Raw genomic sequence first — 15,575 nt, 5'->3', positions numbered from 1 at the left:
CCGAGTTGGATGATCGTTCAAAACTTTTATTCCCAGTCGGAGCTTGTTTTTCCCCCAAGTTCCCAGTTGTCTTAAACTCACTGAAGTGAGATTTTCCATTTCCGAGTTAACAGTTGTTTTGAGAACGACAGAAATCATGCTGGATTGACAGCATGGCCAATGTTGAATGTTCATCATTTTAAGCTTGGAAAAGAGACCCTTGAACCCAGACTTGGGACCACACAGCTACTCTATTAAATAGCAGGCTAGTGATGGCTTTGCAATGCTTGCAGATGGCCACTGATTCCTTCCAAACCACTCTTGTTGAATTTGCGATTTGTGTAATGTTTATGTCCAATGGCCAATGAGCACCGATACGTTTGATCTATAATTTATCTTCGTTATTTCTCTTCATATGACAAGGATTAAAATGGATTTGCCAGTAGATTGTCGACCTGATTCATGATGATGACTGCTTGCTAGCTAAGATTTTGAAAGTATGATGTTGATATGATCAGTCGAATCAAAGCTACTGTCGATATAAAGAGATTTCACGTCATTTTATCTGTGGCCAATGACCTTGAGCCTTCTTGGATGGGCACTTCTAATGTAACTCTATGGCAGCACCCAAGGGGCTTGAATTTTCAAACTCTACCCTTAAATTTGGCAGTGAGGTAGTGTCCCCCTGAGTGACAGAACACTGAGCCAATCACGGGCGCAACTAGAGAACATTACCAACCCCTACGCTCCGTATTTTCCGCTGGCTGCCCCTCCACCACAGAAAGTGCTGAGCTAGGCTGAAACACCTGTATTTTGGAGCTGCTTTACTCAAGAAAGCAAAAAAAGAGACCATGTTTGACCATTGACCATGTTAACTCACTGATATGTGACAGGTATTAATGCAAAAATAACATGCAAAACAGGCAACCCTCCCAAAAAAAGTATTATTATTATAATTTATTTGCTAAAAATCTGGGTCTCAAAACAGGTGGGGCAGAATGACGGATCACCACTGGATAGTTGTAACATTTTGTGTTACAACTCACCCCAACCTTAGCAGCCATGACAGTGCTCCACATTTTAGCTTAATGCTCCAACTTTAGCATGGACAACTAGCATCAAAAATATTTACAAAGACTGGTGATACACCAGATGGAAGTGTGTTAATTCTAAGTACAATGCAGCCAGTGCTATCAAAAATACATATTCCTTACTTAAAAATTACTTTCCCACCTCAAAAAATATGTTTTTCTAATAAAATGTGTCGTTTTTTACAAAGACTTCCCTGCTTGCATGTGGTTTCGGGACAGATAGGCCCAAGTGTGCACAGTGAGTCAAATTATTCTAGCTTGTTCCTGATTGGAGATATTGAGAGTGTTACAACTATCCCCGATCTATCCTATATAATGTATGACAGTTTTCAATTTAAACGTTAAAGTCAACAATGGCAAAAAAAATGGATACAGGCTTTTCACAGCCCATAGGTGAAATACTGTATGGCTTCAAGGCTCTCTATTTCTTCAAACTGTGAACATTGTGAACGTCAGTGTTCTCATAGGCTTTTCATTTCTGCATTCCTGCTTGAGTATGCCCAGCCTTTGTGCTATTCTCTGTTTCTGGACTATTACCATGGCGACTTGACAAGTTGGAGACATTTCTGGTGGCTGTCAGGAGAAGCGCTGCGGGAGGCTGCTGGGGGATGCTGGGAGCTGAGTGTTGGTGGCGGGACTAGGCTATTGGCGCCTGTGAGCTGGACACCCCTCTACATGTCATCAGAGGCACAATCAGGTGGGACCAGGGGGTCTCTGACTGGCTTGCCAAGAAGCACACAGGCTGCTCAATGGGACAGAAGTTATTGGGGGTTTGGGATGAAGCTGATGACATGGTTGGTGACAGAGACTCATCATTTGAGTGTGATACAAGCATTTGAGCTGCCAGGCTGTAATGTTTCTCGCCTTGCCTGGAAAGATTTATCCCAGATTACAGGGCCTAAGGGGTCAGTAGCCATACATGTGGGAACAGTTTAAGGTTTGTCTGAATAAATTGCAGTTTTGTGGGGGTCTACTAACATCCCAAAATGGACAACATCCAGGTGTCAGCTAGTCAGAAAAAATAATAAGAAACAATAATCAACCATTGATAGCAATGGGGTAGTTATTGCTCAATCACTCAATGTGTTATAACAGTTGGTTTGAACAGTTTAACATTTACAGAATAGTAGGGTAGTAGGGTACACTGGCAAGACATGCAAAAATTGTTTTTATTGGTTAGTTGTTCAGTCTGGACATGGCAGTGTGATTCTGAGGAGAGCATGCATTTATTTTTTTCGCTGAATAATTTTCTCTAAATTGTTTCAATTCGCTTTGTGGATCATGCATTTATTGCAAGCATTTTTCCAAAGAATAAAGGTGCACTGTATGAAATGATGATCCCTGAATTCAGAAGGTCTACTGTTGTCAAGATGTATGTTGGCCATTTACTAGAGCACAATGAACTTTTTTCTCCACAGAGACTGAAATTATAGGCTGGCTCCTGCTTGCCAAGAATCTTTTCTATCTTTTCTGTGGGGAGGAAATGTTTAATCCGACCCCCACTGGGAAACAAAAAGTAATGCATATTTCACTGTCTCTCCTGTCTGCTAGTGTGATGAAATCGACATTTTAATGCATATCAGAGTTTTTCGAAAAGGCAGAGTTGATAGGAAAGGGAACATCATATTTATGAACACCCTGGGTTTAATGCACTCTACAACACTGCTATTCCTGTGTTCCATTGAACAAAACATGTTCTGCAATATAAAGAAAAGCTAAAGCACTCAATTACTCCTCAGGCTTTCTATCAAGCCTCCTGCATTCATGGCAAAGGCTAAAGGTCATGTCAGTCGTCCTGCATCTCAGAGAGGTAATTATGCTTTTCCTGTCACAAAACAACAAATGATAGCCAACTACTAGCGTGCATTTGCAGGAGCTGAAATTTTGTCAATAGGAAGGAGAGAGAGGTTTAATTTTCAGGCAGCTGCATATCTACTTTTTAAAATCTTGTTATTCAATGGTCATTTGTCTACATATGTATTTGTGTATGTCTGTGCGTGTGAGGGAGAGAGTATGTGTGTTTATTTATGTCTTTGTTTGCTAGCTTTCGAGGGGTGTATTTATATGGTCCTACTTAACATATTTATTTATAGTCCTACACTTTCTTACAGTCATCTTTTTTGTTGTAGCCATTTCACACTCTATATTGTCCAAGTAATTTCCCTTTCAGCGTCTGTTTTTTACCTTTCAGAAAGAGCCATGAATGGAAGGGAAATTATCACAATTACTCATATAATTGAGCAGTCTTTGTAGCAAGTGCAGCTTCAGTAGCCTTTTTCCATCAGCCAAAATGGTTTCATTATATGGGTTTTTCATATTCCCTGACTCCGGGCTCCACTGAGGGCCTGGCACGTGGATGAAATACAGGGGGAACAGTGCGAATCATTAAGGTCACAGTAGGAATAATTATCCCAGCTATGGAAAGAGCATCTAGGGCCTTTTCTCTTCCCCAGCACAAATGCACTGTCCACGGCTTTTAGTCACAAAGAACTTTCTAACAAATAGAGCTTCCACCTACTACTTATACAAAGAAGAGAGAGGGAGAGTAAGAGACTTGTATCAACATGACAATTTTCCATCATTAAGACTAATGACAGGCACGGACTGTGGGGATCAAGGGGAACACAAAAAAGGGAGCACGTTCAGGTGTTGGCTGAGTGCTGACCTCCTTCCTGTCTTTGTTGGAGACTTAACTCTTAACAAAAACTAGAAAGAGGTGCCAGATGAAGGCACCGAGGCAGCTGAACTCCAGGCAGCAGCCTAGTCCTCCATGGCAAATGACTTAATTAGGACATTTGCATGATTCCCATTTGTGAGGAAATAAATTCAATGAGACATACATTTGCATCCATATAATTAAGCATTGTTTTCACATGGGTCACAGAAAATTCAACAGATAGTTTACCCTGTCACATTATCCTGTGTATGATTTGCCCCTCATAAAATAAAATATATTTTGCTTTCATTCTTTACATTAAGATCATGAAGACCCCACAGTTAATCACATTTCACTCCCAATGGCTCTCTTTATTGTTAATTCATGGATGTATTTCCTCCTACATATGAGGACATCGATGTCCGGACCTCTGTAATAAAAAAATATATAAATAAAAAAATATATATAATAGGCCTAATACAATATGTTGTACATAAAGAAATGAAATGACGAGTCAACATCTAAATATTGCTCCCAACGTTGATCAAAGCTCAGAACGCTTGGGCTATTCTTGATCTGATCGAGTTCTAATCGGGCCTGCCTCTGCGAACGAGTGGAATCATGAACAGCGGTTTGTTGGTTATGTTCGCCTGCGTCCTCCGGATTTGCCTTTTTAGCAGCACATTCACCTCTCTCTCAAATGGCTAGCTCCGCCCTCTCGCGGCACAGGCCGAGGGCCTTAGACATGAAACAAACTACCCCAGGTCGGAGGCAGCTTAAGTAGGCTACTAGAGATGCCGCAACCAAGGTGATAATGGCTGGGGTCATATTTGCTTGTTTTTGCTGTTCTCCAAATAGCGTTTTTAAAGTTTTAAACTGTAAGCCTATAGAAATGCAGGGCCTCACTTAAACTCAAACCCTGGTGACAGCCCTGTTTCTGATTAGTCTAAGGATTAGGATTCCCAGTTATTTTCAACTTCAAGCCAACAGCTAGAACTGTAAAACATCAAAAGTGTCAAGACTGGTTTCTTTTCTCTTTTTTTTTTACTGAATTAAGTAACAGACATATTTTTCGAAATCCACTTTTTTTCAGCTATACTTTTAGGTAATTGGTCATTTTGTGGCCAATTTCAGGCGGGTTGGAGGCTTGCCACCACCCACTGACCCCTGCTGCTGCAGTAATGGGGAGCAGCGTTTTACCCAGAGTCCATTGTGGGTTGCCACAGTGTGACCCTTGGCTTTTCAGATTCTCAGGTGAGGGAGCTGGACTGATCATCAGAGGCGAGGGGACAGAGGGACTTCCAATTTATAATTTTTCATGTCAGAGAATATCATAATATTCTAAGAAAATATGTAGCTAGCTGTATTCATTGAACTTATTTTACTTCAACATAATATGTCCAAGGACTTCAGTGGTTTAGTGTGGGATAGGGCTTCAGATAACTCCAATATGATGCCTAAATGAGCCTTCTCTTCTTCTCTCTAAGAAAACCCCTTGAAAAAGACGGCAAATGGGAAGTCAGTCTGTCTATGTAATATTTCTCAGTGTGCAGGTGTCAGTTACTTGCAGTGTCTGGAGACAATTATGTCTGGCTGATCTTCCAAGACTGATGTGGTACTCTGCTAAAATTCCACCAGCCAAGCCTGGCAAATACTCAACCTTGACATAACAATGAAAATATTGTTTAAACGTCATATTATATGCTTGGGAAAGCTTCAAATCAAATCTTCGAAAACCCTGGATGAAAAACCTGCATATTTATTCAACCTCTGACAGATGCTATTTTGTGTATAATTTTCACCCCCCAAAAAAGCACACAAAAAAATTACCCAACTGCAGTTGATCAGATGTTGAGATACTGACGATTTCAAATACAGATTTATAGAGACAGTATTACCGCTTTGAGATTTTAAGAGCCATGCAGTGCTTGTTTGGTGTACATTTATTCTTGATTGGAGTCTATCTAACTACATCAGGAAGTGTCTCAGACAGATGTAAGAGCAGAAACACAGACTGACCCACAGCGTGATTGCTAGGTCTTTCTTGATTCACCCAGGAAAAACAAGTCCATCTTGTCTCTATGTCCCTCTGGAGAACTGGCTCAATACAGCCAACAACTCATCCAGTCCAACAAATGGCTATCAAAGAGTAGGAGTTTGAGTTTATTTAGCTGCGTTTAGACAGGCAGCCCAATTCAGATATTTTTCCCACTAATTGGTATTTTGAACCAATCACATCAGATCTTTTCACATCAGATATTTGTCAGAGCTGATCTGATTGGTCAAAAGACCATTTAGTGAAAAAATGATCAGAATTGGGAAATAGAAATATAAAGGAAACATGCATAATATGATAAATATCATTCATTACCACAGTTTCATTAACCACTTGGACTGAATCAAAACCCCAGAATCGATTGTTAAGGTTACAAGACTATCTGGATGTGCTCTGTAGTTCAGGTGTGACTCACTGACATTGCAGATCAGAGAAGGTACACTGCTCTGAATCCTCACTCTTTATTTTGTAATACAATTGTGATGTACATATATGTACAGTTTGATCCTTGACCAAATGTAAATAATGTGTCATGCCTTCTGTTTGCAATTACTGGAATAAAGGACAATCGATAGTTGGCACATTTGTTCAGTTTATTATAAAGAAATATTTCAAACACAGAATATCTTGTTATAGAAATGATACCATTTCATAACAAATAAGCATTTTTAATAAAGAAATCGTGACTTCTCATCATAATAGTTCAAGCACTTTCTGAATTGTATTGCATTTGAATGTCCTTTACATCCTAATTCAGTATCTGTTTACAACGTAACATTCAGTAAATCCAAAGCAATTCACTGTTTGATGGTAAATTGAACGGGAAAATACATCTCTAAAGTTGGCTTAATTCGTCTAGTTGGTGCCCAGCGAAGCAGCAAATTACAGGAAGGCAGGGATCTCCAAGGGCAGAGGAGGAGCTGTGGGGAAATACCATCCCGAGGATCTGTTCACATTGGATTGATCATATTTTGTTAAGTTACCATTTTGTTTTATCAGCAGCATGCTTTAGACATCAGACAGATATTAATCACGGGTCAATAGTATTGGAACTCTGATAAAGCAATGCGTTATTGCAGATTTTAGAGAAACATACAGTCATTTTTTCTTGCCATTATTGGCAAATGGATCATGATGTTGCAGTTCAGTAATGTTCAGTAAATGTAGGTCACTGTTCAGTTAATCTTTTTTAAATGCTGCATGAAGACAGCATCAGTACAAATAATGAATAGAGTATTCGTTGATGACAAAGTATATCAAATACATGCACAACAAATTATGACATTTCCAATTTTCTCATAATACATTTTATTAACAAAGTGGTTTTTAAGAGCAGTCTCTAGTACTGGCTTGTTAGAAATGTACAGTGTGGATATGTTTGCAGAAACGACATCTTCATATAAACGGAAAGATTATGTCCAGAACACAGAGAACTGTGTACTACACATCAAGAGACTCACATGCATTGGAACAAGAAGCAGGAAATTCAGTACACAGGAAAGAAGAAGAATGAACTTGGAAGGGATATAGATCCCTCAACTACTGTTAGATTGATCGTGCAATCTTTAAGAAAACATGGAACCAATTTCGCGAGTGTTTCGAAATGGGACATAATTATCTCCTCTTCCTATTTAACATAAGTAAGTATTCTGCAGATATCCATAAAGTATCACTCTGTCCAGCATGATATGGTAATGTTGCAAATACATTATTTATTCAAACTGAACAAAAACAAGTAAGCATTATATTGTCTGCATTTGACAACATTGTTCAGATATTCTCCATAATAAACGGTCACCTCGTGAAAACAACATTAGCATCTACAATAGATAGTTATCTTAGAGAGTTAAGTTATTCAGCATATCAGCTGTTTAAATCATGGGTCAGATTTGCCATGGATAGCGTGTCTCCCTCCCTTCAACAGAGGAAATGAAATAAAACGGAGTATCCTGTGCCACCAACAACAGTAATTAATCATTGACATTTACTCCCATTTACCCTGGACCTTGTAAAGTCTGAAGCAAAATAAGTGAATTAGTTTAGCAAGCTCCATAGGTACTGAGAAGATTCATTTGAAAAACGAATTTCTTCCAGAGCCACAACATGCATATTTGGCAACTGTTCAAATGTAGGTTGGAAGGGGTTGTTAGAAAGGGTTTTCCGTCAGAGGGCTGAAATGAAGTAGGGGACACTTCAGGCCCTGCTCCCTCCACCCCTCACCCTCAGCACTGGCTGCTAACCCTCAGGTGGAGTGCAGCAGGTGTTAAAACACACTCTGCCATAGAGCTACTCACTGCTAATGAGTCCTGTCTCCTTAAACTCTCTCTCTCACTGATGCTTCCATGCACATAGGGCTTTGTTTTTAGTGTAGGCCAGTTAGAGCAATGACATGATTCCATCCGAAGATGAAGAAATCCTGTAAGACTGGCCATTACAAGGTACTTCCATCTGCAGGAGCCAAGAATGTAAAGGCATGTTATTAAATGCTTCTCCAACTCAGCAGTGTTCCTGAATGCTGTCATATTTTAATTTGGAGTTGCAGTTAGTTTGATTGTTACAATAGTATTTAGTAAAAAAAAATCCTGTATTGTTCTTTGTTATTCGTAATCAAAATATAGGTTGAAAATAATGAAAGAGTCACATGAAATGCAAAGAAATATTTGCCCTTTTTGAGTGGGCTATTGTGGATTTTGTCAAATGAAATATTATTGTAAACAAAGGGAATTACAATGCCATTTGAGAGAGGCAATACTAATGGTAAAGAATTATGCATGTTATTATATGTAAATATCAATATGTTTTAGATTAGGCCTACTTGGCATTTTCGTCAGTGTAATGCATTTGTGATTATTTCTCTTTTTCATGCTTTTTTCCTTAGAATTAAATCTATGTTCCATCTGTTAATGGTCTGAAATGTAGGCCTATTGCTAAGAACACGCATGTTCATCTTCAGAATTCCAGTTTGCAGATACTATAATCGGGGGGAAATAATGACAGTTATCAGTCGCACCCACCAAGTGCCCATAAAAATCTGTCCTCTGTTCTGGAAGATGATAATTATTGGTTGTACTACTATTATCATTTTCGCTGTTGATAGAGGAACCCTTTAAGTATTTTTCGAACGTTATTCCAGAAATAAATTGCTTTAAATTGGGCAATTTAAAGGAGAGAAGCCCAGTTATCCTTATAAGCGTTAATATTTTATAGAATTCTTCAAATCCAGAGATCCACTGTTAGATGCACATCGCAGACTAGACGTTGCTCACCATGATGTCAGCGCTCGCATTTTCAAAACACATTCGTAAGTTGCTTGTTCTGCTTTGAGTTCAATTATGTAATTAGGTTGATAATCACAGTGACGGAATTTAACTGCCTTTAATGTGTTATTCAGGTGAGGAGTTTGAGCTGCCGGGGGAACAGGCTAGTGGTGTTTTTGCTTTCGGCTCATCCACAGCAGAAGGACTCAACATAGGCCACATTAAAAAATAAAATGAAGACCTGGATTGTTGCTGCTTCTTCGTCACCCTCAGTGAGTGGTGCGCAATGGAGTATTTCTGATCTCCGATGTTGGGGATGTATTTTCTTCTTTTTCATCACATGATTCTCGATATTAAGTAAGTGAAAATGATGACTAATCGTCGTTAACACTTCATCTCAATGCTGAATGAAATGTGGATCTCCTGTATTCTTACTGTAACCATACATGTTCAACGTGCCTGTTATAGCCTAAGGATCAGCGTGGTTTTTTGAACAAAATGTCCTTCGAAAACTGAGCCAATAACAAAGGGAAACGGCCTAATCTTTAGTCAGTCGTTAGTTCGGGTAAATCAAACGTCCTCTGAAAAGCATTGTTCATGTCTACATAGGCTACAGTCGTAATGGGAAACTGGCCGCACCCCCACCAACCTCGCTGGGAATTATGTTAATTGAATGAGACTATGTTTAATATTCGGCTGTTTTACGATTAAACTAGCCTATATTATTATGTTACAGAGTAAATCGAAAATGTTAATTGTAAAATTATTTGTTTGAATTTCATGACAAAATCATGATCTTCCAGGCCATTTGGATGTACCAACTGCTGGGCCAATTAATAGGCCCTAATAGATACAGAGGAGGTGCGGGCTGCATGACTAACAGCATGGGTCTGCATGCTCGCGCCATATTTAATACGGTATTAGAAAACGATTTACTTCCCATTAATGGCAACCGATGGTGCATCATTTAGTATATTGTGAGAGCTGGGCAATACATTTATGGCAGCCAAAGAACACCCAATATGTATTATAGCAAAGCTATAGCATAATGCACTCCTATTTAACATATACTGGACAAGAATTTGGAAATGGGTGATATTTCATTTGAAATGAAGGTATAAATAATAAATATAATCACATCATTGTCCACTCTCAACACAACCTGGTCAAATGTTTTTTTTTATTATTTTTTTTTTACATTTCTTTACCAAGCTTAAATAGCAGCCTCAAATGAATTATATGTTTAACCCACAAATGAAACATTTGGAGATTTGCCAGTGGTGTATTTTTTTTACATCGGTTGACAATTTACGCCTACTAGATACTATTATTGTTTTGTAGGTTGATAACGCACGTTATATAGGCTACTACAGGCATTTTGTTTCTGGTCATGAAATGATTGCACATGTGGAGAATAGAGTAATAAAAGGCTATAGCCAGTGATGGGAAAAGTACCCAATTGTCATACTTAAGCAAAAGTTAAGATACCTTAATAGAAAATGATAAAGTAAAAGTGAAAGTAACCCAGTAAAATAATACTTGAGTCTAAAAAAAAGTCTAAAAGTCTTTGGTTTTAAATATACTTAAGTATCAAAAGTAAATGTAATTACTGAAATATACTTACGTATCAAAAGTAAAAGTAGGAGTATACATCATTTCAAATTCCTTATATTAGGCAAAACAGACCGTACGATGTTCTTGTTTTTTTCAAATTTAGGAATAGCTAGGGGTACGCGCCAACACACATCATTTACAAACGAATCATGTGTTTAGTGAGTCCGCCAGATCAGAGACAGTAGGGATGACCAGGGATGTGAATTGGACCATTTTCCTGTCCTGCTAAACATTCAATATGTAACGGGTACTTTTGCATGTTAGGGAAAAACGTATGGAGTAAAAAGTACAATATTTTTATTAGGAATGCAGTGAAGTTAAAGTAAAAGTAGTCAAACATATAAATAGTAAAGTACAGATTCCCCTCAAAACTACTTAAGTAATACGTTCAAGTATTTTCTACTTAGCTGGCTATAGCCTATATGGATAAATGTTGCAGAGAAACAGCCCAATGGTTTTACAAATATCAAGTTTAAGAAAGTGTTTCTTTTCACAACAATATTTTACGCATGAAACATAGGTTAGTCATTGCTTGAATTTATCAATTCAACCAGGACTCAGATATTTGAGACCATGAGTCATTGCGAGTGTTAAATATATGGCTAATTATGCGTATGAAAATTAAACAGTAGTGTTATGCTAATTCATCTTGCTTCAGCTGTGGCTCAGAGCACTTGAGACTGGCATTTGATCAAATAGACCTGTAAGTAATATATCTGTGCATGTGAACACCAACAGACTCTGTCAATAATTAGTAAATCTATTACAGTTTGTTTTGAGATACCGAAACAATATCTAATGAGAAATAAAACATAAGTTTTCTGTTAAATAGGCCTATGACGCCTCAAAGCTACACTTCAATGTATTCATACGGCTATCTCTGAACATTATTATGTTTTGTTGTAGTGTGATTAATTTGTATGAAACAGTTCTTACATGAATAATAATAATACAGGCTGTTTCTTAATGTTTAAATGAACAACAGGCCTATCGATACAACAGGATCTAACCATAGCCTACTTGTGATTGATAATAAAATAGGTTATTTCTTTATAATAAACAATTGAATTATTATTATTATTGTTATTGTTATTATTATAAAATAGGCTGGATTTAATTGTGTGTTGTTTCTTTTAAAGCAGATATTTAGGATTTCAGTGTCTATTTTGCTAATACCTTTCTCTGCTACCTAAGCAATATTTTTTTTATTGACATCTCAGGGCTGAGTCTCAGGTTTTGTTGTTTTTCTTGAGTTTATCAGGTCCAAAGGACCCAACCTCAGGATCGCCAATCGGCATCATTCTTGGATAGAGTGGACCAATCAGCGACCGTCTTTGATGAATATTCATGATCCCTGATTCAAACCTTTGAGCGAGTTTGTCTAGACCCAGTGCATCATACCTAGACTTTTCACAGAGACAAACTACATTTTCTTATGAATGGAAAGAGAAAAAATCAGTACAGCTTAAATTGGGATCCATCCTTCACTGAGATCATAGAAGAAAACAAAAAAGGAAGAGGAGAGATCCGCCAGAAGAGATGACAATGACTACAATACCAGAAAGTCTTAATAGCCCTGTCACAGGAAAACCCGTTTTCATGGAATTTGGGCCACCGAGTCAACAAATGTCGCCTTCCTCAATGTCTCACGGACACTATTCCATGCACTGTTTACATTCTGCTGGTCATACTCAACACGAGAGCTCGTACAGTCCAGCCTCATCTTTTCCTAGATCTTTAGGTTATCCATACGTTAACTCCGTCGGCAGCCATTCCTCAAGTCCATATCTCAGTACAGTGCAGTCGTACCAAAACAGCTCGGCACTAACACAGACACAGTTAGAAGATACAGGTAAGCTTTCAACTTCATCCTTTTTGTCTCTATCAAGTTCTTGGAACCATTTGGTTTCTGTTTTCGGTCCAGCAAGCAAACGTTGGATTGGTAAAGCAACCCAGATGTTGGGGTATTAAGCGCGGTAATTATTTATTGCGTAATGCTATAAACAATGTACGCAATTAAGGGTAATTATACCTAAACTACAGCCTGTAAAACTTGCACTGTGATGCGCATTGCTGTGCAGCGACTTTGGCGAGCTGTCTCCTGAGTAATTTTGCTATTTTCTCCCCTTCTCAGCACCAGAGACAGAGAAGAATACAGTTGTAGAAGGCGGAGAGGTGCGGTTCAATGGGAAAGGGAAAAAGATTCGCAAACCAAGGACTATCTATTCCAGTTTGCAGCTACAGACTCTAAACAGAAGATTTCAACAAACTCAATATTTGGCACTGCCAGAGAGAGCCGAGCTGGCAGCTTCAATGGGACTCACGCAAACACAGGCAAGTCAACGTTTGCTACCTTTACTTTTATTTAATGCTTGCATTTTAATGTACTTTTGAACAAATTAAACAATTGTAGGCCAATTGGTTACATTGGCTATTTATTGTCTTTTTGGTTGTGTTATAGACCGCTGTCTTCGTGTTTTGAATAAAGTTGGGTTTTATCAAATGTTTCATATTGATTATCATCATGCTGATGTTCTATGAAAAGTGTACAAATATTTCGAGGCTGGGAAGAAATCGAGGCTTTTACCAAAACATTATTTCGACATTCCAAATCAAAATGTTGCCTTACTATCCCCTGGTATAGAGTTTCTTGAAATTGCCCAACTAGACAATCTTAATGACCTTCATTGTCTCTCTCTTCTCAGGTAAAGATTTGGTTTCAAAATAAGCGATCGAAGTTCAAGAAACTGATGAAGCAAGGTGGTGGAACAATTGACAACAACACTTTAGCCCAGTTTAATGGTCGCATATCTTCGACTGGCTCTCCGGTAGCACCGGTTTGGAGCTCACCGACCACGGTGAAAACATCCGTGGGTACACCAGGGTCTTACATTCCAAGTTACACCTCATGGTATCCAACTGCACACCAAGAGTCTATGCAGCAACCGCAACTCATGTGAACATAACAGTGAGCTAAAAGACGTGCCCCACCCTCTATACCACCATGGCCCATATCAGGAGATGTTGGGTCAACCACCCAGCGTGGCCTTGCACTGGCCCGCTGCAGCCATGCACAGATGTATTCCGGAGTTTGCTCCCTAAGTTGCCAGCTGACATGTCGGCCTCCTCATACCGACCGACGGGACAGAGAACAAGAGCCCTGTGAGCCGAGAGACTGAAAAGGCACCGTTCGCGCCCAAGGGCAACAAGTCCTTTCATGTCACCGACAGACACCGGAAATTGTTATGAAAAATGGGTCCTCAAGCTGCTCTTATTATCTTTTGTGACATTTTAATAGGCTATGTGTTAAAGTAAATATATTGAGCTGTAACAAGTCAGTGAGAGTAGGCTATATTTATGTATCCTATGTTTGATTTTAAGATTTGCTTAATTTCTTATCCCAAGTATGATTTAAAAAATGGCGTATGAAGCCACACGTTTCCAAGTATCAGAAGTAGGTCATGCATCTCCAACGAAGGTCAACATAGTGATTTGACCATGACCTTAAAACCTAGCTTTCAAACAGACAAAACTACCATTGGTTTATAATGTAACTTTGACCAACGAATGTAGGCCAATCCAATTAATAGTCTTATCATTTTGATGGGCATGGAATCGAATATCGAGTCCGTCCCTTAGTTCGTTCCTGCGCCATTGCGCTAGCCACATGTTGCTACCATGCTGTTTTGTGTGTTAATTTAAGTTAAATTATTTAGTTTTTTCAAAGTCTGTGTGTTTATTTAATATGCAGGTGTGTTTGACTTATGAAACGACAACAAAGTGTTGTAAATGCTGCTCTAATGCAAGCAAAACTCCTCTTCTTCGACGGAGCCCCAAACATTATGTGAAAAAGTTTAAATGGCGAGTGGCTGCTTGAGAAGAGCACTAAGTTGACCCCGAAGATGAAAATATGGTTTGTCATTGTTTGTTATGTGTTGCGCGGGTGGATGTACATAAGGACAAGATATAATAGGATTTTTTCAGCTTTGGTTTGTGCTGTAGCCTAATGATAAATTGTGAAATAGGGTTTTTGTGTGTTCATTAAGATGAATGTGTTAAGCAGTCTATAGAAATATTTAGTTTTGTATTGATCACTTTAATTTATTGCTTTGTTTTATTGAAGTTATGTACATATTGTTGAAAACAGTAAAATTATGATTTAAAAGGACAGTATAACGGTGTCAGTAATATTGTGTTTATAGGCATGGTGCTGGCCTAGCCAGTGGGGTGGTGGTAACGATTAGAAAGTAAAGTGAAACCCTAAAACAAGTCCATGTAGGCTTGCGATGTGAAGCTATTTCTTCAGGACGTTATATTTAAAACGAAATCGGTGGTAAGATACAATGTAATAAAATAAAGCCTCTATGGTTACTCATTTCATTTTCATTAGTCTACAATGTGCAGCATTGGCCGTATAGCCTACATGTGATTAGGAATAGGCTTTTAGCCAGGAATATTGTTCATAGCCGATGCCCAAGGGGCCTATTGGATATATATAGGCATATCAGTTTTTCATAATCTCTTACTGTGTGCTGGATATCGCCATGCTGGAGACATGTCAATTCAGACTGGACACGATTAATCATGTGTCGGTTTTTACAACATTGTAATTCCTTCAACAATATAGTGCTTGTTTCTTTTCAGTTTCATTTAGCCGCTATAAGCTCCTTTCTCGCTTCTGTGGTTCCAACAAACCCCGTTTTCATCGATGAATAGAGGAGAGCGCAATGGTGTGTGTTAAGTGAATAATTGGGCGAGAGGCAGGTGCTGCAAACAGACTGGTTGGTCGAGGAGGTGGGGGTGGGGTTTAAATGTAGATAAGTAAAAGTGAAAAGTTCAAAGGGCCTCTTGTTTGGGGTTGATGGTTTAACTGCGCTTTTACAGAAAATTCTGAAGCACCCGATGAGCTGAGGAAAGGACCA

General features: G+C 38.7%; 1 protein-coding gene across 2 annotated transcripts; it reads left to right on the top strand.

The window, feature by feature from the left end:
- The first annotated feature begins 8,878 nt into the window (after positions 1 to 8,878).
- Positions 8,879 to 14,829, top strand: dlx1a (distal-less homeobox 1a). 2 transcript variants are annotated; one of them, XM_055878749.1, is made up of 5 exons: positions 8,879 to 9,083; positions 9,174 to 9,396; positions 11,915 to 12,505; positions 12,788 to 12,987; positions 13,359 to 14,829. In XM_055878749.1, exons 3-5 carry the CDS (start codon positions 12,193 to 12,195, stop codon positions 13,611 to 13,613), a joined length of 768 nt encoding a protein of 255 aa, XP_055734724.1. In that variant the 5' UTR covers positions 8,879 to 9,083; positions 9,174 to 9,396; positions 11,915 to 12,192; the 3' UTR covers positions 13,614 to 14,829. The 2 variants fall into 2 exon arrangements, with proteins under 2 accessions (XP_055734724.1, XP_055734723.1); XM_055878748.1 differs by having other exon boundaries at positions 11,907 to 12,505.
- The last annotated feature ends 746 nt before the right edge of the window (positions 14,830 to 15,575 follow it).

The sequence above is a fragment of the Salvelinus fontinalis genome, chromosome 23, assembly GCF_029448725.1.
Source record: "Salvelinus fontinalis isolate EN_2023a chromosome 23, ASM2944872v1, whole genome shotgun sequence".
NCBI classification, from domain to species: domain Eukaryota; kingdom Metazoa; phylum Chordata; class Actinopteri; order Salmoniformes; family Salmonidae; genus Salvelinus; species Salvelinus fontinalis.
The sequence above is the reverse complement of the archived record's forward strand: the minus strand, read 5'-3'. Positions and strand labels throughout refer to the sequence as shown.

What these genes read in the sequence shown, in the direction of transcription:
- dlx1a (XM_055878749.1), top strand. Translation starts at nt 12,193, where the DNA reads ATGACAATGACTACAATACCAGAAAGTCTTAATAGCCCTGTCACAGGA. An exon ending in GACACAGTTAGAAGATACAG is followed by an intron (nt 12,506 to 12,787) that starts GTAAGCTTTCAA and finishes TCCCCTTCTCAG; the next exon opens with CACCAGAGACAGAGAAGAAT. An exon ending in TGGGACTCACGCAAACACAG is followed by an intron (nt 12,988 to 13,358) that starts GCAAGTCAACGT and finishes CTCTCTTCTCAG; the next exon opens with GTAAAGATTTGGTTTCAAAA.